The following is a 27760-nucleotide window of genomic DNA, read 5'->3' on the forward strand; positions in this document are numbered from 1 at the left end:
AAAATTATTTAAAAACATCTCAGTAATCATTGACAAAACCTGTTCTGGCGTTACAGCAATCAAAACCTTTTTATAATTGTTGACCAGCGTTTTGCACATTTCCACTGGTATTTTGACAATTTATCTTTGGTGAGGAGTTCTTTGGGATTGGAAGGTTTCCTTGCCAGCCATCACCCCACATATTCACTATGAGATTGAAGTTGAAACTCTGGCTCGTCTGCTCCAAAACGTTAATATTACTTCCAGTGGTCAGAAGTTGGTCAAATCAGAAACTTACATAAAAATGTTTTTCTCTTTATGGACCTAATATAACCTTAATAACATATTAATTTAGTTTTCAATCCCTATAATAATTTTTTTACACTTTCACCTACTTTCACTATTCTTTTGTGTCAAGTTTGTGTTTTTATGAACTTTTTGTGCATTTGTCTGCAATTAGTTAGTTAGTAAGTTAATTGGTTAGTAGATTTTTTATCATTTAGGTTTTTGTAATTATTTTATCTTTATTGACCTAGTTAGTTAGTTAGTTAGTTAGTTAGTTACACTTAACTCCTCGCTCATTATTTCTATAAGCCATTTTTAAGCATCAGGATTGGGTCCTCTCAGAGAATTGTGTTATATATGTACAACATACATGTTTAATTTGTCTTTATAATTTAATAAAAGGAACATCAGCCACAAACTGATTTTTTTTCTTGCAAATATCCCCTCTCACAAGAAGAAGCAGCAGAAGTAAAGGTACCGTCTTGTTGGTTGTGATTATTGTCCAATCCCCTGCTGGCCTGGCAATATTAGTCCATGTGAGAGGAGGGATGACTTGTGATGCTGTAAGCACATACCAAGCATTCTCCCTCCTCTGCTGTGCAGTTGTTGGGCATATTGTGAGGTTTTAATACGGGGGCTGATATGGAGAAGGGCCCATATCACACTCACCGTACAGGAAAGAGAGGCGGCCAAAAACGGCAGTTGCTTCTCTTGGAGTTGAGGCGATCGTGGATTTAAATTGCACTCTGAAAGGTCAACACATGACAGGGCGATCGGTCAGCTCCCAACATGAGGATCTGAACTCAAGGGGATATTCTTCAAATTACTTTTTACTCTATTATGAGAAAATGTGAACATTTTGTTGCCGAAGATTCAGTTTCAAAGTGTAGTGTTGACACGTCTGAATTTTAAGCACACATATTCTTCACCAGAACATGCAAATTCATTCTACGTTGGCAACAAACAGCAGAAAGGCATCAGCACAGAAAGTAATAAAGCTACTAAATTTAATTAGAATGAACCATTGAAGTGATTATTGGCATCTTACTTTTTTAACTAAAATAAGCTTTCAAAGCAAAACTAAACCAAACCAAACTAAACCAAACAGGGCCTTCATTTTACATTATACATGTCAAAAAATAACCAAGGAACAAACAAAAGATAAGAAACTGCTTTTATTCAAACACATTTTGTGCATATTGTGAAAGCAGCAAATATGTGAAAATCCCTGTCTCAACAGCTCATGAGCTTCACAGTAATAATAAAACTGTCCGATGTGTTGCCAACAGGAAACCTAGAGAGAGAAACCTGTGAAGGATGCCAAATGTGAGAAAAAAGAAAGATAAAAGGAGAAATCAGCAGAAAAGACATGTGAAAAGCTTCAGGCTGAATGGAGTGCTGCTTTTTACTGCAATCTAACACTTTACATCATATTGAACCAAGCAAGACTCTGTAGAAGTCAAAGCAGGAAAAAACTCCTGAGAAATCTTTCTGTTAATTTATCAAACAGTATTTTGGGAGGAATTTCAAAGATAAAATAAACCAACATATAGATGCTGTGGTCCTTTTGAGATTAAAGACATAAACAGTCATATACAAAAAATAATTTTGTATATATGTTCCAATGAGGCTTGTTTGTCAGATTAAAAGAACTATTTCAAAATAACTTTTAGTCAGGTATTACACATACTTTTCATCAAGCCCACATTTCTGTATTAAAAATGTTTTTTAGTGGTCTAATATAATATTCTAATCCTAAATGTCATGTTTTTTGTCAGCTGTAACACAAAATCATCACAGTTAACAGAAATAAAGGCCTGAAAGCATCAGTCTGTGTGTCATTAATCTATATAACGTGTTTCACTTAGTGAACTGAGTTACTGAAATAATGAACTTTTCATTAATATTCTGATTTATGGAATATGACTTATATATGTAAAACATATTATGATATCAGAGGGAACTTGTTGCATTTGAGAGAGAGGGATGTTTTTAGGTGAATGTTTTCCATCAGCAGAAATGCACAAAGCAGGTCTTTAATTGTTGAATGAAAATGTTTCAGGAGGTAAAGATACACTATGGTAAATTGAGCAGACAGGTTCTAGATCTGATTGAAGGACTCTTAAAAACAACCCAGTTTGTATTATTTTCACTTACCCAGTTTTGGGACAAATGAGAACCAGGCTTGGGAAGATTCAACACTACAGGGTTCAGTTTCACTTCTATAGCGGTTTATCAAGTCAGAGGACTCCAAAGCACTTTACACCACAATCAGTGATCCACCCATTCACACATTGACAGTACTACACTGTAGCCACAGCTGCCCTGGGGTAGACTGACAGAAGTGAGGCTGCCATACAATCGTCGCCACCGAGCCCTCTGACCACCATCAGCAGGCAAGGAGGGTGAAGTATCTTGCCCAAGGACACAACGACTGAGACAGACAGAGAGGGTGTTACCTACCACCTGAGCCACCGTCGCTTGACCCCTTTATTTGAGAGTGAGCTGAAAAGAATAATCCACAAGAGTACAAGTAACAAGTAATATGTGGGTTCAAATTAATCATTTTTATTTTTCTAACAATTTTACATTAAGAATAATCAGATTATAAAAAAGGAACAACTGCAAAATTTCTAACTGGATTTTAATTGACAAATTATTCATTATGAAACACTTATTTCATAATAAACATAAATGCACAGATCAGATATTTCTGATCAGTGCATAGACCTGGCGATCCTGATTTCAGCTGATTCAGATTTTTCTTTAAGAACAATAAAGGTCAATGTATAATCCTCAAGGACAGAGAAATATATTCTTTTACCCGAGGCTGCAAGAACGAGAACAAAGTTCGTCCTCGCCAGGAGATTTCACACTTCCCAAGAGCTCAAGCGCAGAACTTTTATGTTTCTTAGACACCACACAAGAAAATAGTTCTGCCCAGAAAATGCTTCCAGAACAAGCTGCAAGAAATCCCAAACTAGGGCTGCAAGAACAGAACAATGTAATGTTTTTCTTGCCGCCCTGGGAGAGAGAACAAATGTCTCTGTTCTGCCAGAATACGTAAGATATAAGGACATTCAAAACTTTTTTTCTCCCATTCCTGCCAAGAATGTTCATTCATTATTTATTTTTGGAGAGTGACATCATACTGTTTGTGAGAGAACAATTGGGTCATGTGACAGAACACTGCTTATCGCATCCGAAAGTTGGGTCCAAAACAACCAAAACTGAAAGAAATGAATTTGAGCTTTCTGTTGTAGCTTCCCTGAACAAACAGCCATAGAGCAGAATCCTTATTAACTTCATTTTAAACACATCAATAATAAAACTAGCGAACTTTAAATCTTAACTTAAGAGTGCTGTGATTAGCAGTGAATTCAGTGACTCGAAAAGAGATCAGAATTTTTATTTCTCTGCCTGCTGATCACTGGTCAGATATTCTAGCCCAGATGACCAGCCCTTTGGTTAAAGTGTTGAATATGTACTAGCCTGTGCTAACCACTTAGCTGATAAAAGGCTAATGTTATCTTAAGTGAACATTTCCTCCTGTGGAAGAGCTTTATTGGGCTTCATCAGTTCAAAATGGCGGTCTGTTAAAAATGATGAGACTCCCTCTGGTCTCTTCTCTAACCCAATTTGTTGGATTATAATTTTTGAGCAAATGTTTGTTTAAAACAGCCAAACTTCTTTCCTAACCACCCAGCAGTTTTTAACAGGTGGTGAAAACATCAGTTTCAGCAAGAGGTCAAGCTGAAATTATAGCAGGCGGGAGACAAAAGAGCTGACAGGTGCCAAGAAATTTTTAGATGCCTCAAAAATATGCTGTCAGTGGCACCAAAAGGCCTGCAATCATAATTATAGCGTGCAAAATAAATATTTTCACCAAGGTGTACTTTTTTTTTCAAATTATTTTGTCCACCTTCTTTTAAGAGTGTTTCATGAATGTAGTTTTTCCATAACCTTTAATTTGTTTTATTGTCTGTGTTGTTAGTGCTTAAATCTCAGAGTTGTTAATTATCTAAACAAAACTTTAGACGCATCCGTTCATAAATGCTTGTTTATAGCAGGAAAGACAAATAAATAATAAATAAATTAAAGCTAAAAAAAAAAATTTAAGTAGGGATTATTTATAAAAATTAAAAGAACCTCGTTAGATTTTCAGCCATGAAGATCTCAGATTTGTGTGGTTGGGGGGGAAAGATGTTTATTTGTTCATCAATATTACATAAAAACATTAGTGGTTCAACACATTCCACACAGAGTAAGAATAAAACATACTATTTAGTTCACTCTGTTTGTTCACGTGTTTGACCTTATATAACTCCAGCGATACTGATATTCAGAACATGTTGTTTCAAGCCTGCAGTGGGTGCATTTACAGCATTTTTATAAGAGGACAAGAACTGCCCGAAGGAGCGTTTGGTTAAGAGCGACAGTATAAGTGCGTCCTGAAAAAAATCTCACGTACTCACCGAGTTTTCATGTGTATCCAATCAATAAAACATGACTCAGCCTTGTTCCTATCTATAATAACATTGTGACCCACATTTCCAGATTTTAACTCTAACATGTGCACACTTTAGTGGAAAAGATTAAGAACCTAGATAAGTCAATTCTGTTTTGTTAAGCTTTCTTACTAAACTCCTGCCAATGGCATCAAAAGAGGCATAAAGACTCATTACTGAGCCAGATCCATGGATACAGAAACATTATTCGGACAGCAGTCTGTAAAATGAGCGTATCAAGTGCCGTTCAGTCTTATTTAAAGACAAAGTTCCAACAACTGCAGGCACAGATCAGATCAGATCATAACTCCTGAACATAAGGATGAAACAAAAAGTATTTGCGTGAAACGAGGGGCTTTGCTGCAGGCTCAGGAATGTTGGCATCAAGTATGCAGCTCTGACAGACAGCTGCTCCGCTGTGGCGTTTTTAACATGCCAGACCAGATATCCGAGGCTTGCTGGATCACTAAAGGAAAATCAGAAAATGATCCAAAAAAAGAAAACTACTGAGGTGTGGACTAGCTTGATTTAACCACTATGTGCATGTTGTTTTATTATTCTTATTCAAATTTGAAGGGATTCTAGTGTTGACAAGAACAAGATGAAACAAACAAATAGACAAGACATAAAAAAGGAGTACAACTATCAACTCCTAGAGTTGAAAGGAGATGTACAGAAAGTGTGAATTCAAATTAAGGTGTCAGTGAGTAATGCAGAAGAGGGGCAAAAGACAAGCAGGGTAGGTGTTAATGGATCATAGGTATATATATTTGGTGCAATTCATCAAATGTAAATTATTTTGTAATCTATTCTTGTATAAAATGAGTTTCTAAGTTTTCTCAAGATGATTTCTGAATCTGTTCATGTCTGGATGTCTCCACAGTGCTTTGGAAAAGCATTTATACCCCTTAAACATTCTTACATTTGTTCATTTAAAAATGTACAAAAATGTTCTTCAGCACAAAGTAATGCATTAAAATTGTGAGTCAATACTTCGTAGAACAACCTGCAATTAAAGCTGCAAGTCTCTATGTCTCTAAGAGCTTTTTGATCATTCTTCCTTCCAAAGAAGCTTAAGCTCACTCAGATTGGACGGACAGTGTCTGTGAACATCCATTCTCAAGTTGTGCTGAAATGGATTTAGATCTGTGCTTTGACTATGCCATTCGAGCACATGAATATGGTCTGATCTAACCCAATGCATTGTAGCTATGGCTGCCTGTTTTTTGACCTTCTGCAAGGCGCTCTTCCCCAGTCTCAAGTCTTTTGCAGCCTCTAACATTTTTTTGCCCAGGTATGCTCTGAATTTATCTCCATCCATCTTTTCGTCAACTCTTGTCTATGTCTGCTGAAGAAAAGCATACCCACAGCATCATGCTGCCCCTGCCATGCTTCATGATGAGGATGGTATGTTCTATGTTAAGGGAACGGTGAAGTGTCCGGTTTCCTCCACACATAATGTTTTGTATATAGACCAAATGTTCCGTTTGGTCTCATCTGAAGACCACATTCCTTAATGTTCTATCTATCTATCTATCTATCTATCTATCTATCTATCTATCTATCTATCTATCTATCTATCTATCTATCTATCTATCTATCTATCTATCTATCTATCTATCTATCTATCTATCTATCTATACTATACTATACTATACTATACTATACTATAAGTATTGTGCTGGAAAACAGACCATAACAATTTTTAGAAGAAAGAAAATATATATTTTCATAGAATGCAAAAAGAATTTAGTGTATACGGATCTTTAGGGTCTAAACTTACAAATTAAACGAGGAACAAAATGTAAAAAGCACAACCTAAAGAATATTAAACAATGACTGAAGGCGTTGCCTTATTTGTGGACAAAGCCTCTCCATTACGTGGAGAAACAAATTAATACCCCTCAGTCGGATTGAGTCATCATAAACTTTTTTTAAGAGTCAAACCACCAGTTTATTTCCGCTCATAATCACCACACCGCAACATTCATTACACTCGGTGTGCTAAATGCCGCCTGGTTGCCCTGTTTATTTTGCACATGTTCGGCGCCGCCCTGCAGACGCGCTGATATCACGCAGTTGCGTAATTTGACAAGCCAGTGCAAACCAGAGGAGGATGAGCGTTTGACAGCTGGGTACCCGGGGACTGTTTTCGAGGCAAAGATAATTCATTGATGCTGAATTTGTTCGGAGATTTTAATTCTTTTACGACATAGGACGACCGTAAGGCTATCTGTGCTTTTAATGGCCGCAGCTCTGACGAATTCGGTTTGGGTTGCTCCTAGGCAGGACGCGCAGTTTCTCCACAAAACCCACCCAGCGGCGCCGCTGACATCATCCGACGGTCTGAGGGGTGAGGATCATGGACAAGTGCTGTGTAACGCCATCCTGGGAATTTCATCTTTCCCAGATTATAATCTGGTAGGTTGGCTGCGTTTTTGTATTGGCACTGCCTCTCAGCATCTCTGTCTCGCTGTTTTCTTTCTGATGTCCGCATATTTAGTGTGAAAAACAGGTTTGTTTTCATTAAATGTCTGATCCTGATATTGACGATTACTAACTAAGACCAAATTTTACATATTTTTGCTGATAACATTCACTGCTGTGTTGGGATGAATGGGATGTGCACCCGCCCCTGAAACTTGTCCAGCATAGTCCTGCAGAGCAACTGGATGGTCTAATTTCAGCTTTGCATTTGGAAACAGCTTACATGCAGCCTGAAGTCTTTGCATGGAGCTACATGTAAATCGTAGCTGTGGTTCAGTTGACTTACTATTGACAAAACTATGTCTTTGGTACACATGCAGGTCCAACATCAACTCCAAAGTGTATGTACTATAGTTTCCTGTCAAATAACATTGACATTTTTAATCGGAGGTGATTTCTTGAATTCTTCACGCCATTCTCCACACCTAGGTTATTAGAAGCTTGATTGAAGTTCACTGTAAAAACTGTGTTTAAAAAAAGGGGATATTTTGCCAATCCATTCCAGGGTTAAATATGAGCCAGGCCATAAATTACCCTAATAATTTGGATTTGTTTGATTCAGCATCCTGGGTTTTTAACCCTAAAAATAGATTATCGTGGTCTATCGCTCTCTTGCAATTTTCATTATAAATCCAGATTAGTTGGTCCCTGAGGCTGAAGCCATCTGCTACTCTAAGAGGGGGAAAGACCAAAGTGGACTTATGTTATCTCAAAACAACTCCAGTCTCAAAAACCTCATAGTGGTTTATACTAATTCTATCTAACCAACCTGTAAACCACTGTAACATTTGCATTTGATTGTTATTTACACATTAGATGCTGATTTACCCAGGAAATACACAGGAAAAAGTGTGCCACCAATAATCTTCCTGTGTGAAACAGATTCTAACAGAACATGTAAAGCCTTTTCAGTCAGAGGACTGGCCAGAGTAACAAATAACCTGGATTAGTAAACAAGTCATTTTGGATTAAAATGAAAGATTTGTATTATTTGTTTAATTCTGTTTATAAATGAATTTGTTACAAACAAAGACAACAGTCTCAAACAGAAATAACAAAATTTGGGTAGCAAATTTGATACTTAATTCATATAAAACCAGAGGTGCATTGATCAGACATGGCCAAGTTCCAGCTTTGATTTGCCAAAATCAATTTTTCCTGATTCCAATTTCTCTTTAAGAGCTATCATTAACAGCATTCAAAACATTTAGTTTTTTCAATCATTATTTTTAGATTTGATTATGTGTGTCTGAGAGAACATACATTGTGACAGGTTTTACTATTTTAAAAAAAAAGGTGATGACAAAAACAAAGTTACAGAGTTAACTGTTTGGCGTTGGCTTGTAGTATGATTAATTAGCATGCTAGTGCATTGAGCATAGGTTTCTGTTGACAGCAGCCTCCGCTTGTGTTCCCTACCTTAACTCTGTGATTTCCAAATCCATCATCATACATGTCAGCCAGAAGGTAACAATGTAAAAGGATAAAACGGTCCAACTTTGTGTCATATGTTTACCATTTCTGGTATCAATGTTTTCCTTCAATGCCAGTTCGATGAAATGTCCCCAACTAAAGTCAAATTGATATTCTGTGGCAGACAGTTCCTTTTTATACACAAAAATGTCTGGTGGCAAACAACCAACACTGCAAAACTACAAAATGGCAAAGCAATGAACTGACCAGCACCTGCTAATGTCTAACTTTCTGTGTTAGCCACCTGATTGAACAGCCAACATGCTTCCATAGATTATACAGTTTCCTTTCTGGAAGCTTCAACACATCAGATAATGAAAATAGCTAACAGAGTCTCCTTCCTGCAATGACAAATTCACCACCACAGTGTTGCGGTTAGCGTGACCTAGTAGTGGTTAGATACGGTGCAATGTCACAATATGTTTTTTATGTGTCCGACTGGCTGATCACTAGTCAGAGCAGGTTAAGCTGGACTGCACAAAATATAGTCTAACAATACTGACTCTGACTGAATAAGCGGTTCTTTGGCCAAAGTGTGAATGTTGACCATGGCTAGCAAGAGCTTAAGCTAACTACTACAAAAAAACTGATGTTAAACTTGTTTTTTTGTTGGGAATCATGTTCTTTAACACAGCTCCATGACATCAACATTATTAAATCACATAATTGTACAAGCTTACCATTTCTAATTGGATCCTGTGGGAAGTTCAGTAAAGCGTGATCAGGTTGTATATTTCAAAATGGCTCCCTGTGAAGCTTGATTAGACTCCTGGCTCTTCCTAGTCTCATTTCTAATATAAAAAAACTGGATCACAATTTTTGGCAAAGTGTTTGTTTAAAACCACCAAACTTTCATCTCAACAGCATAAACCCAGCATTTGAGTTTAAGAAGGAACATCACAGTTTTCTTGTGTGTTATTTACCTAATAATTTCCATTCTGCTCCCTCTAACAGGGTAAACCCGAGATGGACAACTACTTCCTCCAAGATGTAATAAATTCAAAAACTGACAGGGATACTGCTCCCATGCTGGAGCCACCTTTCAACGAAGACTTCGCCTCTTCTTACAGCGTCAACATGAGCCTGCTGCTTCCTGATGCCGCTTACCTGCACCCTGGCCTCTGCAGGACTGTGAGGCAAATCAAAACGGAGCCATCACACTCCCTGATGCACTCCACCTGCCAGGGCAACGGAGTACCAGCAACCCTCCCAGAGTACTCAGGAATGTTTAAAGCAGCTGACACTCCTGGTGGTAGCTTTTTCATCAAGCAAGAAGTGCCGGAATTCCAAGAGATTCCCCAGTTTCAGATGTTGAACAGTGAATTGGAGCAGAACTCTTTCCCCATCACCCCTTTAAGTGTTCCATGCGGGAATCAACACGTAGGACAACTATCAAACAGTTCACAGACTGAATGTTTTCCATTTAATCAGCACTCTGGTCATCAGTTTAGATCAACTTATATGCCACCATCTCCGCCAAATACTGAGCCTTCAAGTCCCTCCAACATTTCTCCTCCTCCCTCCTACGAAGCCAGCATTGCCTCAAAGACAACACTTCAGACCCACAGTTCCACTGAACCCAGACAGACTTCCAGCGAGCCATCGATTCAAAACCATGACCAAAATTATGCTTCTGGCTTCAGCCAAAGTCCAGTTGGTGGACCGCCTCAGAACTCCAGCCTGGCACCAGCTCAGACAACACCAGGTGTCGGGCCACTGTCTCCAGAGTTGGCCCAGTCTGCTCCGGTCAAGTACAACCGGAGGAATAACCCTGATCTGGAAAGACGCAGGATTCACCACTGTGATGTTCCAGGTGAGACTGTCTCTACGCCTAGCAGTGATGACAGGAGTTTGTAAGATTTATGCCTAAATATTTTTTCTTTCTTTTTAAGGGTGCCAGAAAGTATATACAAAGTCATCTCATTTAAAGGCCCATCTACGGACCCACACAGGTAAACTCCTTTCAGTTGCACATCTTTTTTTGGGGGTGAACATGATGATGTTGCCAGGCAGAGAAGTTTTCTTGGCTTGCATATTTATTCTGTTTGGCCCACGTCGTGCTGCTGTCAAATCACATAAACCCTGCAGCTCTCACAAAGAGGGGGGAGGGTAGAAACATCCAGTGATTTATGGCCCACATATGAGGCATGCTATCCATTTTTTTTTCTCCTTTTCCAAACTCTTTTATTAGATGTATGCTCTCAACAAGACTCTTAAATGATGTCCTCGAGGGAGGGTAGGGGGTATAGATCCACAAAAGTTGTGGGTTCCTGCTTCAGCTTAACTGTGTGATTTCTGCCTGGCGAAGGTGAGAAGCCGTACCAGTGCTCCTGGGAGGGATGCGAGTGGTGCTTCGCCCGCTCTGATGAGCTGACGCGGCACTTCAGGAAACACACCGGGGTGAAGCCTTTCCAGTGCGGTGTATGCAGCCGCTGTTTCTCTCGTTCTGACCACCTGGCCCTGCACACGAAGAGACACCAGAGCTAAGGAATCCCTTCACTGTATCTGCTCAGTCTTTTTAGATTTTACTTAACATGGAATAAATATTGAAAAAACAAAAGACTGCAGTTTATTCTATTTACTCTCAAAAGATAAAGATTGATGTTCTGATCTAACACTAATTGTATTTTTTATTCTAAGAATATTAAATCTGATTGTTGCCTTACTTTGTCTCATCATTGTGAGACATTTGCAGATCTATCAGTTAAACCTATTTAAGCAAATTTGTCCTTTTTCAAGCCTTGATTTTGATAATGTACCACATATATGAACATTTGACACATTTTTTTATCTCAGAACTGTTCATTGTGCAGATCATATCAGCATTGTGTTAGTTTATTTATGAAAGTTTTGTGCTGTCAACTGAAAGGAAAAGGATGTTGTTTTAGCCTGTAGGTCAAAGCATGATCATGAATGTGAACTATGGAGAATATCAGTGATCGGTAAAAGCTGCACATGCAAGATGAAATTAAGAGAAAGTACTTTGTTGTTGAGTACAGTTTGTCATGCAGTCAGTGCGTTGCTCATTGCATGACTTTAATACTCCCAGGTTTATGATACTTTAAATCAGTAGAGCATTGGCCACGAGAAGATCCTTTTTTTTTTTTTTCTCCTTTCCCTGTAATAAAAGGATGATGTTTGGCTTTAGATGTCAATGGTGTCATTTAGAAAGCAGAATTATTGCAAGGGAAAAATATTTCTTCTGCTTTTTCATCATACTATAATAATCAAACACATTTTAATGTCAAAGATAACTTGAGAAAAAACACAAGCATTTTTGTAAATTATGAGCTGTTTTACATTCAGCTATCCATAGTTTATACAAGAGGGGTAGCAAGGGGGACTGTCACCAATTTCCAGCAGTAATTGGTCAAGAAGGCAGGGTAATCCTTAGACATTTCGCTAATTCATCACAGGGCTACAAAGCGACACACAGGACAAACAACCATCCATGCACACACACTTCTAAGTGCAATTTGGAGTAACCAATTAATTCAACATGCATATTTTTGGATTGTGGATGGAAGCTGGAGTACCCAGAGAGAATTCACACATGCACAGGGAGAACATGCAGTCTCAATGCAGGAAGACCCCACGCTGAGATTTGAACCTAGGACCTCGTTGCTGCAAGGCAACAGTGCTACCAACTGCAGCCATAGAGTGAATGTATTAAGAAACAAAAAACAAGCTATCTCACTAACTTGGCCCTGTGTGACAATATTATTGTTCCCCTGGTTAAAATCAAGAATGAAATGGGATTAACCACATTTTCTTGGTTTAATTTAACTAGCCACACCCAGGGTTGATTACTGTCTGACCTATAGAATCAAGAACTCCTGTCTGACAACGTGAAGCAAGCTAAAATATCTCAAAAGGCAATACAGCATTCTGCAAAGAAATGTAAGAATTTCTAAGAAGTTCAGAGTCCAGTAAATCAAAGTGATCTACAAATGGGGAAAACATGGACTGATCAGCCAAATTACTCCAAGAGCACCTCAACGATTCATCCCAGACGTCACCAAAGAATGCAGAGCAACATCTAAAGCACTGCAGACCTCACTCACCTTAGTCTGTGATTAAACAAGGAAAAAGGTATAGGTAGGTAAAAAATGCAATTAATGGGAGAAGTCCTAGGCTAAAACTACTGCAGACCAAACAGAACACAACGGCCATTTGTTGGGGATCATCAAGATGTTTTTTTGGCAAATTTGATTGTAATCATGAACCTCATAGTTCCAAATCAGTCTTTCTTGTTTGTCTCTTTTTTAATTTACTTGTTTAGACCAGTTTAGGTTATTTTAGATCATTATGGAATGTAATTTAAAAAAAGTTATTTTTAATGTCTGTTCAATTATTTTACTTAAAACTGAAATGTCAAAGATACAAAGTTTTTAAAAACTCTGGGCCCGGTAACATTGATAGCTTTGAAGCAAGAAGAATAAAATAAAGATTTAGTAACTATTTTTTTTTTCTCAGAAACTGAATCACACAGTCAAACATTATCCACATGTGAATTCATAATAAAAATAAATCATGCATATGTGTTTTAATAAGCTATTGGTTCTTGGCAGATCTTAGAATTAGGAAAATCCAAACTCGGTTGAAAACCAGCTCACTGCATTACATCTGTTATCACGTATTTAATAAAAATGACTAATGACTCATGATTCAGCAACTTGTGGAGCCATTTTTAACTGCAACCAATTAAAGTAATTATCTTTGGCCTTATCTCTCTTTCACACCTTTGTGAAAGATTTTGGCCCACTTGTGTCTGTGAGTAATCAAAGATCGCTGTTTAAGGCCCATCCACTGTTAATTTTGACTGAATATTTTCATTTAGTTTTAGCAACAGTGTTTTTACTAAAATGTAACTTACTAAATCTTATGACATAACATCATTTGCCATGAATGTTATGACAAATGATGTCATGACATTTGTCATAACATTATTAAATTATATTTAATAATATAATTAAAATTTGGGGAATCTCAAAAATGTGCACAAGGTGGAACAAAATCTGTCATTTTGCAATACATAAACACAAATTTACTTTTATTTAAAACCTAGCTAACAAAACTTTTACGTTTCACTGGCTATTTTTCAGCTAATCCTACCTTTTCACATAAAAGTGAGGTCTGATTGGATTTTATCTGCTTTCTGTATTGTTGTCTGTTTTTTATTGGTTTATGAATAAAAATATTATAGAGATTTTATATTAGCTTTGATCTCAGGAAAAGGTTTGTTGATGAAAAAATTTGATCAGCAAAACTAACCCTGGTCCCACCATGGTATGTCCACCATGTTTGAGGCCCGAGCTTTGATTGGTCCATCATGACCCTCCACTGTTTCTCTGTCTTTGATTTGCTGGCATCCCTGTCCTGTTACAGGATTCAGTTTTTGCTTAGGCTTTGCTGTTGACAGATGGCCTCTCTGATGTTTTTATCGCCATTGAGGAGGTAATAACCGGCTCAAAGATCATAAGGTGCATTTGTCTGCAAAACAAGCCTCAGCTTGATATGCTGTGTTTGCTCATCTGAGGCTTTATTTATTTGATTGTGTGACCTGGTAAGAACCCAGAAGTTACTTTTATTGTGCTCTGATGCCTAAAAACAGAAAGATAACATTTATTTTGCTATGACCTTATATTTAAATGAAAGTACACAACATCATCTTGTCTGTTCAAGTCTTTTAGTTTGATTTGTACTTTTATAATTAGTCCAAGCTGTACCATTATTAGAACCAGTTTTAGAGCAATTGTGGCAAACAAAACAAGATGTCCTTGTCTTTCTTTACAGTTCACGGAAAGTGTGCTTGTGACATGAGTCATAGAGAAGGTACCGACAAAGGTTGCCAAGAGAGTCTGCTAAAGCTGCAGAAGGTGCCCGAGCTTGTTCTGAGAGTAGAGAACTTACCTGCATGTAGGGACGACTCAGTGCAGTTTTTTCTTTTTATTTTCTTGACATACAACTCAACATGATCTTTACAGTACAGCATCTAGGAAGTGATAAATCTGGAAGTTGATGTACTACAAACGAGAAATACATGGTGGAGTGGGAATAGCTTGTAATCATTTGAAGTCTTTTGCGGTTGACAAAAACATTAATCCAGATCCAGTTATAATGGAGCACAGAACAGGATGTTCAGGGTGTTTCCTTTAAACTGTAACCTGTTCTCAGAAACTGCATTCACTTCATGCTGGGTTGGAGCATACCAGGTCTTAAAATATCACTCTCTGTTGGTGCTGGATTATAGCAACAAAGCAATGTAGTTTCATCCTGAGAGATGTTTTACATAGAACTTTGAATACATCAATGCAAGAATGTGACTTCCAAATATCTCTGCACACATGCATTAAAAAGTACAATACACCTTGAATCAGCTATGGTTTTAAATGGTTTTAAGGCGTGCAGTGGCACAACCAATGGGGTCATGGGTGGCAATGGTGACTAAAGGACTGAGCTTCATTTGCCAGTTCCAATTTAAAATTCAGGGTGGCTGATAGCTGTTATATTCAACGGTTTCCTTTACTGTTTCGTTAACTTAGCTTATATGGCTTTTTTGTATTTCTAATTTCCTCTCTCTGGTATTAGAACTTCTTTCTGATGAGACGTGCAGTGGTAGGCTAAATTGAGATGGTTGACCAGTAGCTTATTTAAATTAATGTTCTTCTTTCTCAGTGAGAGTCAATTCACATAGAAATTTGACATTTCCTTCTCTGCGTCATTTTTCTGCTGTTAATAGTATTATTGCACAGAAAAAATCCACATAGATCTGTAAAGCTCAGTGTAAGGGAAGGTGTGAGTGTCTTGTTATATTTGACAAAAAACTAAGAAAGCATTTCAGAAAAAGATCATCAAACAGACATTTAAACATGATGGCAGTGGTGTGATGTCCTAGTTCTGGTTTCCTGCTTCAGGACACGGATGATGTATCGTATTTGATGGAACATGCAAACCAGCAAGTACACCTCTTGACTGTCTTAAAAATGGAAGATCCTGGTGTGGCCTAGTCAAAATCTGGAATTAAAATCCAACTCAGGATATGTGGGATGACCTTAAAAGGGCTGTTTATCATTGAAAGCTCTTAAATGTGGCTGAAATAAAACAATTCTGCAATGAATTGCACCAGGGTGATGTAAAAGACTGTTGGGGAGTTATAAATCATGATGGCAGTTGTTGCTGCCAAAGGTGGCACAACCCAGGATTAGGTGTAAGGGGCAATTACCTTTTCACAGAGCCAAGCTTTCTTTCTTCATAAACAAAGTCATCATTTTGTGAATGCTGAAGGCATTCACACTATAGAGATCCTGTTTCTCTTGATTATTATGTATATCTAACACTTTTTTTGGCACCTATCTCCTCCTTCATACTTTGTGCTATTTCAGCCATTCAACTTTTAAAATGTTCAGCTCATTTAGGACATTACAGCTATGACTTTTGGTATTAATACTTTATATACTTTTTAAAATATTCAGCTTTTTGTGCCGATTTTTGGCCCATTGAAATGAATGGAAAATCTTAAAAATTCCGCAAAATTCAGCTAAAACTTTGTGCTCTTTAACAGGTTACTACTTCTGCATACTTTCAGCTAGAAACACCATTCAACTTTTAAAATGTTCACAAGACATTAAGGTGATTCAGCTTTTTGATATCTATTATGGTTCTTCTACAATTGCGATTCAAATTTTAGGCAAGATTTTTGACGTTTTTGATTTTATAATGTAATCCTATGGCGGAATTCATCAGTTGGTAGAGTGTACGCTCTAGGTTGTTGAATAACCTGAGAAAGTACGAACAAACTCTCCTCACTTGCTCAATTTTCACTCTACTGGCACAAATTAGGTATCAAAATGTAGGATGCTCTTTCGCGATTCAGAAAATGTCACCCTCATTAATATAGGACTAACGGATTTCACGCAACACGTCTGGGAGCAACGCAAAGTCAACACACCCTGAATGGAAAACCTATAGGAATTTCGGAAAAAATCAGAGCAAAAAATCTTTAAATTCATGTTTTCGAATCGCCGCCTCTCCTAAACCGTTCAAGTTAGAGACATGAGCTTTGCACCAATTAATCTTCAGACCTTGCTGGCATTCACAGTGAAGGAATTGTTTTGATACCTTTTATCGTTTTGTCATAAAAAGGTTTGTTTAGGAGTACCAAATCTGTCCTTCTCAAAATCGCTTGAAATTAACAAATTTCAAAATTATCCACTTTTCTACACTGTCACATCTCCTACATGGATTTATGTAGACACATGAAAATCTCCAGGTTTGTTCACCGATCCCTGCTGATACCTACGGTCCAAAAATTATTTGGATGCTTTTTATCGTTTCCTCGTGAAGTAGGTTTGTTTGACAGTGAAAAATTCACCTTCACTCAGGTTAAAAATGGTCAAAATTATCTGCTTTTTCACAGGGTCACACCTCCCAGACAGATTTTTGTAGAAAATTGAGAAGCTCCATGATTGTTCACCAGGGCCTGCTGATTAATACAGTGCAAAGATCAAATTGATAGCGCTTATAGTTTCTGAGGTATTAGACGTTGTTCGAGAGCATGTTCAGGCATTTTTGTGTTTTTCTCAATTTTTCCCTTTTTGTCACCTAGTGTTGTGCCTTTATTATTATATTTTCAACAAAAATGTGTTAATATTCTCGTTCTCTTGTCCGTTCTGAGAAAAACGGTTCAAGAATGACGTTGATAGCCCTTACGGTTTCTGAGTTATGGGCAGTAGTTCGAGAGCATGTGCCACCATGTTATAAAGCCAGGCCATGATGAGACACAAAGTGTGGTGCTGCATGAGTGAGAAACAGCAGCTGTTGGGCGCTCATTAATTACCATAGCAACAGAACACAGCTGTCAGTGAACTTAAGTAACCTCTGACAGAGAGTGGCTCTGAGGCTGAGATCAGGCCAGAAGCTTCCATGAGTGTTCACAATAAGTCAGTCATAGCTGACAACCACATTAGATTTACAAAATAAGACCAACACATAGTTTACAAAATAAATGCCTTTTTTTCACACTGAACATCAACATGATTTTTTAAACTGATAATAGCATACACAATGATTTCAGACAAGCAAGCAGGTTCTATATGACTAATGGAAATAACCCAGACTTGAAAGGACAAACCTGCTAGATTTAAAAAAAAAGACAAAACAAAATAAAAGCCTTTACATTTTAAACTATAGAAAATTGCAGCACTAGGCTTCACACTAATGTTGGAACTCATCCAGTGTTTGAAATAGGACTAGATCAGCCCTTTAAAATAAGGCTTACTGAAATTTTCAAAATAAAAGCCTCAACCTTCCATAGTTACTAATGACTTTTTTAAGCTGATAATAGTATAGACAATGATTTTAGAACAACTAGCAGAACTAACCCAGACCAGAAAGGACAACCACGCTGGACTTTCAAAATAAGACAAAACATGCTCTACAAAATAATAGCCTTTACGTTTTAAACTATATATCATTGCAGGACTGGGCATTACACTACTGTTGGAGTTCACACAGTGTTGGAAATGGGACTATGCTAGTCCTTTGAAATAAGGCTTACTGAAACTTTCAAAATAAAAGTCTCAGCTTCCATAGTTTGTATTGATTTTTTTAAGCTGATAATAGCATACACAATGATTTTAGAATAGCAAACAGGTTCTTTATATCTAGTGGAAGTACGCCAGACCTGAAAGGACAACCATGCTGGACTTTCAAAACAACACCTAGACATACCCTACAAAATAAACGCCTTCATATTTCACACAGCAATAATTGCAGCATTGTTCTTAACACTATTGCTGGGACTCTGTGATGGAAATGGATCTACTTTATCCTTTCAAAATAATCTCACTGATATTTACAAAATAAAAGTCTCAACATTCCTTAGTTGGGGCCTGCCACAGTAATGAAGGGAGAACAGTGAGTAGCCTGACTCCCATGCCATTGCCTGGTGGCACCTATTACTACACATCTCTAAACTGGACGCCTTATTTATTGGCGACTGCCAAAGCAATGCAAGGACGCATGATTACTGGTGAAACAAGAACAGGTCTAGATAGACATCTTAACCTTCTACCCTCAATCATGATGCACACCGTTCTGTTGCTTTGGTTCTGTACCTCAGCCCCACAACATTTGGCTCTGGTCCAAGAAGCACACGCCAAGAGGCACGCCCCATCTAAATTGCTTCAGAAATCTTCTAGTTTATTACTATTATTATTGTGTGAATGCTGAAGAGTGAATAGTTTTAAACGGCAATTTCATAGACTTTTGAATATACGCTGTAGTAAGCATTAGAATTTTAGCTCATTTTAGCTTATATATTGCTTTTTGCATGGTAGATGGGTTAAATTAATATCAGCCTTCATGCTAGTGATAGCCAATATGCTAATGTTATCATTTTAGCTTCTCTTTCTCCTCTCTTCTCTCTTAGCTGAAGAACACTTTTGCGTTTTTTTGGCAATTTCTTGTTTGTTTTTGTGTTTCTTCAGCGTATTTGTTGTTTTTTTCTGAAATTTCTGCAATTTTTTGTGTATTTTAGCACTGACTTCAACTTCTTAGGCTATATTTTTGCTTCAGTCTGCTTTTTCAGCTCATCTATGGCAGCTCTTTCCTGCTTTTTTAAGTTTTTGTCAGTTCTTGCATTTCAACAACTCTTTCAACAAGTAGTTTTGAGGTAACTTTACATTGTTAAGCTGTTTTATAGCTAATAGTCTTCCTGCTCAAACAGATCACATGACAGTTTTTCTTTGCTGTTTCTGCTATTTCTACTAATTTATCAGATTTCAGCAGATTTCCTGCAGTCAATTTCAGCTTCCTTCTGCCAGCTTTCAGCTAAAAAATTCAGCTTACAGCATTCACACTGCATTTTCGCAGGAAATGCAAATATTTCTAGTTTGAAAACTGCTTTTTGTGTCGGTCTGATATTAGCATTTCATAAAAGATCTGAAACATTTAAGTGTGATTAAAAAAAAAAACACGGAAGGTATCTATAACAGGGAAAATACTTTTTCGCGGCACTATTTATGTACGGTAAACTTTATTGCTGCTTTTCTGGATTTTCTGTCGATTTAGGGGTGGCCCTGCAGCTCCAGCATCCCAGTAGCTATGTTCCACACTGATGGTTTCCTCCAAATCCAGATTAGGTTTCTAAATGCCAGTGTGAGCACAGTTCTCAAATGTCACTCAAATGTGTCATCGAAACCACATTCCATCCATCCCAATCATAGACAGCAAGGGGCTCCATCCCAGTAGTGTTACATACAAAATGCAACTTTATTAACCTTCATGCCTCCATTCATTTCAATATACATGTATATGTTTGAATTTATCTTAATTTCACAGCTCCATCCATATGAAAAAATACAGGAAATAAAAGGCAAAACACTGACTTGTTACTTAAACAACTTTTGGAGGAAATAAAACCGTAACAGGAAAAAAAGAGAAAACAAAATGACACCTGTTTTTAAAAGTTTTTAAAAATACCAGGATTAAAAATGTCTTTTTTTTCCCATTAGCAGAATCTCCCTTTTGAAGCAATATCACATTTTTTCTCACGGTAAGAATGAAAAGATCTGAATATATTTACACAACACTCACTTTACATAAATACAGGAACAACAATTACTGTACGTAATATTAGCAAACTTGAAACATAGGCATTGGCTTCACTACTTAAGTTTTCAAAATCAGAAAACAAAAATCCAAAATCAGATGTTACACAGAAAGTTAAATATTTATTTAACCGATCAAACGTCTCAAATCATTAACAAAGGCATCAAACTACCCAGCTGCGGGTTTGATTCCTCATGGCCTAATATGAAATCACTGCGCTGAAGCTGAAACAACCAGAAGCCTTTGTAACTCAGGTTTATTCCCCTTATGGAGGAGGACTTATTGCAGCCAAAGTAATGATGTGTGCTTCAAACTGGTGAGAGTGTTACAGTGGGACGCTGCATTTGACACCATGATATAAGGCTCAGTGCGAAGAGAAGGTTCAACGTTAGAGGTCCGACTTGCATATTGTTGTCTGTGCTTTTTATCTCGAAATAATATTCATAATAAAAAGAAACCATTATTTCCCCTTTTGAAATGTAGCAATTAAGAGAACACGTGTTGGAGTCGAAACGCTGCACAGAGCGGGTGATATTACAAGTTTGTGATATGAGGCACTATTTATCATTATTGCATAACTTTGACCCTGGTTACCGTAACAAAATTATGCTTCAAAACGAGGAAAGAGATGTGGTGTGTAGGGGGGGAAATACAATACACCTTGTCTCCGTGGAGACATCATCTTCAAGTCTAATTAAATTGTTTAAACACTGGTGTATTAAGGCATCCAACATCATATATAGATATACTGAATAAAGAGTACACGTGTTGTTGATATGTGATTGATTTGTGGAATTTTTTTGTTGCTGTTGTTGTCCAGGTTACAAGTAAAAATCAAATGTTTACATACATTACTTTAAAAGACAAATAACCTTTTTTTTTCCTTCATCATCTGCTGTTAGGTCAGACTAAACTTTACCTGTTTTAGGCCAGGTAAGATTAGCAGAATTATTTCTATTTGCTAAGTTCCCAAATAAGGTTTTTTTTTTTTTATATATATTTTTGTATTAATTTCTTTAAATTTTGAAATTTACATACATTAAGCTTATGACTTGAAACAATTTGGGAAAGCCCAGATGATGATGCATGGCTTTGGAAGCTTCTGCAAGTGAACACATGTGGATATACTTTAAGGCAACACCTCAAACGCACTGTTTCCATGTGGGGCTTCATGGGAAAATCAAAGCTAATCAGCCAAAATATCCACCAGTCCGGTTCGGCATTAGGTACAATGCCCAGATGCCTTAAATTGCCACGTTCATCTAATCATTTGCAAGTATCAGCAACAATTTAAGACATCAACCAGGAAATCGGTCTCTCAAATGGACCACCGTCCTAAGCCTCCCGCCAGATTAGTCACAATGTGGCTTAAAGACAACAAAGCCAATCGTTTGGAGTGCTGCCATCACAGAGCCCTGTTCTTAGTCCGATAGATGATTTGTGGGAAGAGCTGAAAAGGTGTGTGTGTGTGTGTGTGTGTGTGTGTGTGAGTATGTGTGAGTATGTAAAAGGCAGCGTATAAACTCGACCCAGTTGCACCGGGCCAAAATTTTAACACACTATCGTGAGAAGCGTGTACGAGACTACTGGAAATATTTGACCCAAATCTCATAATTTAAAAGGTAATTCTACCACATATAAAAGGACTGTAAGTAAACTTCTGAATTTAACGTAATGTAAAGAACAAAAAACATTTAAAAAATCTCATTATTGTGGTCTTAAGCAAATAGAAATAATTGTTAACCCTCACCTAAATCAAAAAATATTTGATCTTATTTTATCTAATTTAAGTGAGAAAAAAAACATGTGTATCTAAGTATCTGGTTTCAACCGCACTATAGCAAAACAGTAACACAGGCAATCAAGTACCTTAATACGGTCAGTGTATATAAATAATTTGTTGTTTATAGCAAACACTGATTCAGCCTTATAAAATAAAAAATGATGATTTGATCATGAACTTGTTTAACCTCAGACCAGAAGAATAAAAAAAAAAAAACGTTACATAACATTACATATGATAATTTACATGATGAACACCGTTAGCCCGTTTTCGCTGTATTTCAAATGAGATAAATTACGGTCTCAGAAAAAGACTTTACGTGTATAAATGTATCTCCTGCTTCTACAAATTGAAAGCCCTATTTCTCCATTGTATATACAGCTTGTAGAACTTCGTAATAGCTTTGTATCTTCACTACCACATATATTACAACATTTCAAAAGATCAGGTTTTGTTTTGTTTTTTTACATAAGAGGAAACGTTACAAGCCGTCACATGAAGTGCCCCTCAATCATACAAAAATGTCCTAATACTTTATACGGATGATAAAATATGATGAGTATTTGTTTATAAATTGACATCTGAAATAAAATTATCTGAAAATCATCTCAATTAACAAAGAAGGTGCTAATATGCTTTTGCCAAAACGATAATACAACTGGGCGTAATGACATGTGCACAAAAAATATACATAAATAATGGTAACATACAAGAGGGCTGCACAAACTCTGCATGTGTGGAAACTGTTCCCTGGATTTGGCTTCTTCTCTAAAAGTGAGATCTTTAAAGTTTGCGTGTATGTGTGGTGTGTGTGCGTTAGTGTATGAGCATATGGATTTCAAGATACCTTAATCAAAAAAGGTTGCCATGTCTTTTTACTGCCTTCTGCCCAATAACTGCATTTGGCAGCACTATGATATAACATCAATTGGCTCGGTACCTAAAGTTTGAAGCTTTTATACAGCATCAAGAGCGCTGAAAATACTTGAAAAAACATCTGCCTTTAGGACTATAAAAATATACTTTTAATTGAATTCCCTCATTGAGGTCAAGTGATGTTTTCTGAGAAATATTTCTGCCGGTAACTTCATCTAAAATCTTAATCTTCGGTGATATAATGTTACATTTATTTAATAATATCTGTATTATGTGCAGTGCTTTGCAGAAGTATTCAGACTCCTTGAACTTTTTCCATATTTCATCACTTAACAACCATAAAGTTGTATGTGCTTTATTGGGATATTATGTTATAGACCTAAACAAAGTGGTTAATCATTTTGAAATGGAAGAAAAGTGATAAATGCTTTTGAAAACTGTTTCCCCCAAATAAGTGTGCATATGTGTGCCCCCTTTATGATGCTCCTTAATAAAGTGCAGTGCATTTGCCTTAAGAAGCCCCCTAGTTAATAAATAAAGTCCACCGTAATGTCAAGATAAATGCCGCTGATCTGTGAAGGCCTCAGAGATTTACGACAAGACTTTAATGAGGAAAGAGCATCATGAAAACCCAGGAACACAGCAGACAGGTTGTGGATAAAGTTGTGGACATGTTTGAAGCAGGTACCTCTGGAGGAGCTGCAGAGATCCACAGCTCAAGTGGGAAAATCTGTTGGCAGAACAACTATTGGTTGTGCTTTCTAGGCATTTGGCCTGACATAAAGAAAAGCCATTGCTGAAATAAATCATGTTTTCTGCAAGCCATGTAGTGGAACCAGCAAACATGTGGAAATTTTGGTCAGATGAGACCAAAATTTAACTTTTTGGCCTACATTCAATTCGCTCTGTGTGGAGGAAAACTAACACTGCACATTACACTGAACACTCGATCTCTTCTGTGAAACACCGTGGTGGCAGAATTATGCTGTGGGGATGGTTTTCTTCAAAAGGAATGGGAAAGCTTAATGGAGCTTAATCCTGACAGAAACCTTTATAGAGGTTGCAAAAATTAGACTAGGCTGGAGGTTCACCTTTCAGCAGGACGATGACCCTAAACATACTGAGAGAGCTACAAATTCATATGTTAGAATGGCCCAGTCAAAGTCCAGACATAGATCCAATTGAAAATCTGGGGCAATACTTTAAAACTGATGTTTACAGGTGCTCTCCATCTAATCTGAGTGATTTTTGTAAAGAATGGGCAAAGATTTCATTCTCTAGATGTGCAAAGCTGGTTGGGAAAAGTCTTGCATCTGAAATTGCATTAAAAGATGGTTTTACAATGTACTCACCTAGGGATGCTTAAGACATATGTGCTCTGTACTTTTCAAATTTTTATTTATTTGCAATGAAATAGAAAAGCATGTCTCAATTTTCTTCCATCTGAACAGAACTATGCACTACAACTACCTTAGGTCTACCACGTAAAATCCCAACAATATACCTTGATGTTTGTCGCTGTAACGTGACAAAATGTGAAAGAGTCCAAGACTTGCAAAGCACTGTGTGTATATCCTGTGTGTAACTAGGTGTGCAACTCCTGCATTATAATGACCAGACTTCTGGTAATACCCCAAAAAACTGCCCAAAGTGAGGTGAGAACATTTCAAGTGATGTTTATGAACAACAAAAACAAAAACGTAAGACGATGTGGAGTGAATGACCATTTCATTGTGACTCTGAGCTTCAGAAACAAGAGCGAGGTTGACCTGGACACCTCCATCTCTGATTTGGACATCAACAAACACTTTGATCAGAATGTATTGCTCTTCTGTGCACAGAATGATCTCCGTAAGTCTTCAGCTGGTGTCAGTGACAGCTTGTGGTCAAGGGCTGCCTTGCTGTATAAAAACTACCACACAAAATTCCTTGTTTCGGTTCAATTTCAGCGGAGGAAAAATGAGCTGACTGATGAGTACAGGTAGATGGGGACAGAATGAAAGTCTTTAAGGTGCCTCTGTTGTTTTTTTTTTCATTTTTCCACATACTCTCCTCTGATTGTTTTAAGGTTCGCTGTACATGAGGGGGTTGTATTTGTCAGAATTAAACATAAGCAGTAAGCAGGTAATTTAAAAAAAGCAAGATTCAATAAAGAAAACATTTTTCATACTGAAAGTTTATATATATATATTTATATATATTCTTTAAGATTGCACTTTACTGATTGCTAATCACAGCTCAAAATCCACGTAAGATTTGCTTGAAAAAATGCTTTAAAGAGGCTCAAAATAAAGAAAAGCACTGATGAAGTATGGGGTTGTCTGAGGTTCGTGTGATAAAATGGTGCTTTTTTGCTGGTGTGATGATTAGGCGTGTCCAGTTTCTACTGTTTAGGAAAGCAGCTAATGGCTGAGTGGGTGGGTGTGGGGATAAAATGGATCCATCCATGTGAAGTTATTTGCACTTTGCGGGCTGCGGGAAGAGGTGAAAGTCCAACCCTCATTTAGCTTCTCAAAGAAAACGCCTTAGGTGTGACAGCTAAGTCCAAGTAAACCTTCCTTGATCAAACACTGCCCTCTGCTGGTCATTTGTTAAACTCACAGGGAGGCAAAGCAAAACAATACTGTCTGTAATTCCAACTCAGGCCAAGTCTTTTCCTGTAAAATCCATTTCAGGTTGAACTTCTTCCGGCTGTGATTTCAAAGGGGTCTTTCACATTATGAACGCTGGAAAAGCAGCTGTAATGTAAAGTGAGTAAAATCCAAATTTAAAGAGTGCCACTTCATCCTAAAAATCAAAGTGAAACATCAACAAACAGTGCTGTTAAAAACAATTCCCTATTGTTCGCCAATGACGGTTAAAGATCCTGTCATCACTTCCTTCAAATCCAAAGAGGATCCATAAGTCACCCTGTTTTCTGCTTTGACCGTCCATCCAGCTTCTCTGTCCCTGACCTGCTTGTGAAGGTTGAGAACGTGTGTGTGTACGTGTCTGTGTTTGATGTTGGGCGTCCAGGCCAGCTGAAGAACATTCAGAGGGAGATCCTGCTCCCTTGGCTGCCTGTGTGTGTGTGTGTGTGTGTGTGTGTGTGTGTGTGTGTGTATGTGTGTGCGCGCGTGTGTGTGTGCGTGTGTGTGTGTGTGGATGTGTCTGCTCCACTGACATCTTCTCTTAATTGCTCCTGTTGTGCTTCACACCAGCATGTGTCTCCGCCGGTGCAGGGCCAAGTGGTCGGATCTGGAGAAGCTGCGGTCACAGTCTGCACACTTGAAGGGTTTCACGCCTGTGTGTTTCCTGTAATGCCTCGTCAGCTCGTCCGAGCGGGCGAACTTCCAGGTGCAGCCGTCCCAGGTGCATTTGTATGGCTTTTCCCCTGCAGATTACAACAGGAGACACAAGAGTCAAATTTTCCGTACAGACACAGTTGAACCACTCATCAGGCATAACATTATGATCACCTGCCTAATAGTGTGTTAGCTTTCCTTCTCTTGCCAAAACAGCCCTGCATGTACTCTACAAAACCCCAGAAGGTATGCTGTGGTACCTGGCACCAAGATGTCAGCAACCTGTTTGTTCTGCTGAATATGAAACAAAAACTAAACAAAACCTCCCCTAAAGGACTAAAGCTACGATGGGAATGACGGACATTTTCGTCGATTAATAAAAACCAGATGAAAATCTTGAAGGGAGTTCAAATCCATTCAAATTTAACTGTGGTCGTGTTGAACAACAGGTTTGAAAAGTATCCAGTAAGCTTAATCTTGATCAGTAGAAAGTGAATATAATTCAATTTTAAGCAGCAACATGATACTTGCCAAAAAATGCTAATATTTCATTTTTACTGTTAAGTCCAAAATTCTTTTTACCCCTGGCAGATTTAGGTTTTAGGTAATCTTTTAAATTTTACCAACATTTTTCTTCTGACTGGAAGCAATAATAACTATTTTGAGTCCCGACTTGAATCTGATAGTAGAGGGGAGCTACAGATTAGGGTGATGGCAAATAGGCCTGGAGCTCATTACAAAACATAAATCATCAAAATACCAGAAAAAACATGCAAAAAAGCTGGCCAGCAAACATAAGAGGGGGTTGATTGCCATCGTGCCAATAAAGATTTTACCAGGGATTATTAACAAGGGTATAAATATGACATGCCGTTTTCTATAAAATATTAATAAAAAGAGGTAAACTATTAGTTTCAAAGTTCAGCCTCCATTTAGTTTTATTAATTGAGAGGTGCCTGCCTCGTTTCCTTGTCCTATTGGTTACATGAAAATAATTTTAAATCTATATCTGCCAGGGGTATGAATAACTTTGGTCTCAACTGTATATTTATTGTTCAGGTCAACCTGGTCTAAAGGCAATGTTGTACATTTTTGTTTTTGAAATGATAAATCGGAACTGGACATTTCAGACCATCATGCTGCTTTGACAATTTTCTACTTAATGAAGAATTTATTTTGTATTTTGTGTAAAATGCTCATCCTGTTAGGAGTTTCTTGGACTTTGAAAATACAAAATGCAACTTTTATTCGAATCAAACCCATAAAAAAATGTTTCCACAGGCATAAATAAATTAGTTTCCTCAAAGATGTAGGAGGCACTTGTTCCTCAATGACTTTATATTTTAGACGGCAATCCTAACAATATTTAGTTGAGTATAATGTAGTAAGATTTAGTCAACTAAAGCTAGACTTAAACTAAAGTTACACTAGATTAACTAAATTGTGCCCAAAACCTCATTAAGTTTTAGTTT

General features: G+C 37.5%; 2 protein-coding genes across 5 annotated transcripts in view; one reads left to right on the plus strand and one right to left on the minus strand.

Moving 5' to 3' along the window:
• The first annotated feature begins 6816 nt into the window (after nt 1–6816).
• Nucleotides 6817–13282, plus strand: klf5b (Kruppel-like factor 5b). Its single transcript, XM_047369624.1, has 4 exons — nt 6817–7193; nt 9687–10545; nt 10625–10684; nt 11041–13282. The coding sequence occupies exons 1-4, from the start codon at nt 7017–7019 to the stop codon at nt 11217–11219; spliced, it is 1275 nt and encodes a 424-aa protein (XP_047225580.1). The 5' UTR covers nt 6817–7016; the 3' UTR covers nt 11220–13282.
• Nucleotides 13283–19982: 6700 nt separating this feature from the next.
• klf12b (Kruppel-like factor 12b) overlaps nt 19983–27760 on the minus strand; it is a 72302-nt gene continuing 64524 nt past the window's right edge. For all 4 annotated transcript variants that reach the window (XM_047370382.1, XM_047370384.1, XM_047370383.1 and 1 more), the window contains exon 6: nt 19983–26377. In XM_047370382.1, the coding sequence (XP_047226338.1) occupies nt 26196–26377 (182 nt within the window). In that variant the 3' untranslated portion in view covers nt 19983–26195. The remainder of the gene's footprint in view (nt 26378–27760) is intronic.

Source organism: Girardinichthys multiradiatus, chromosome 7 (assembly GCF_021462225.1).
Source record: "Girardinichthys multiradiatus isolate DD_20200921_A chromosome 7, DD_fGirMul_XY1, whole genome shotgun sequence".
Lineage (NCBI taxonomy): Eukaryota > Metazoa > Chordata > Actinopteri > Cyprinodontiformes > Goodeidae > Girardinichthys > Girardinichthys multiradiatus.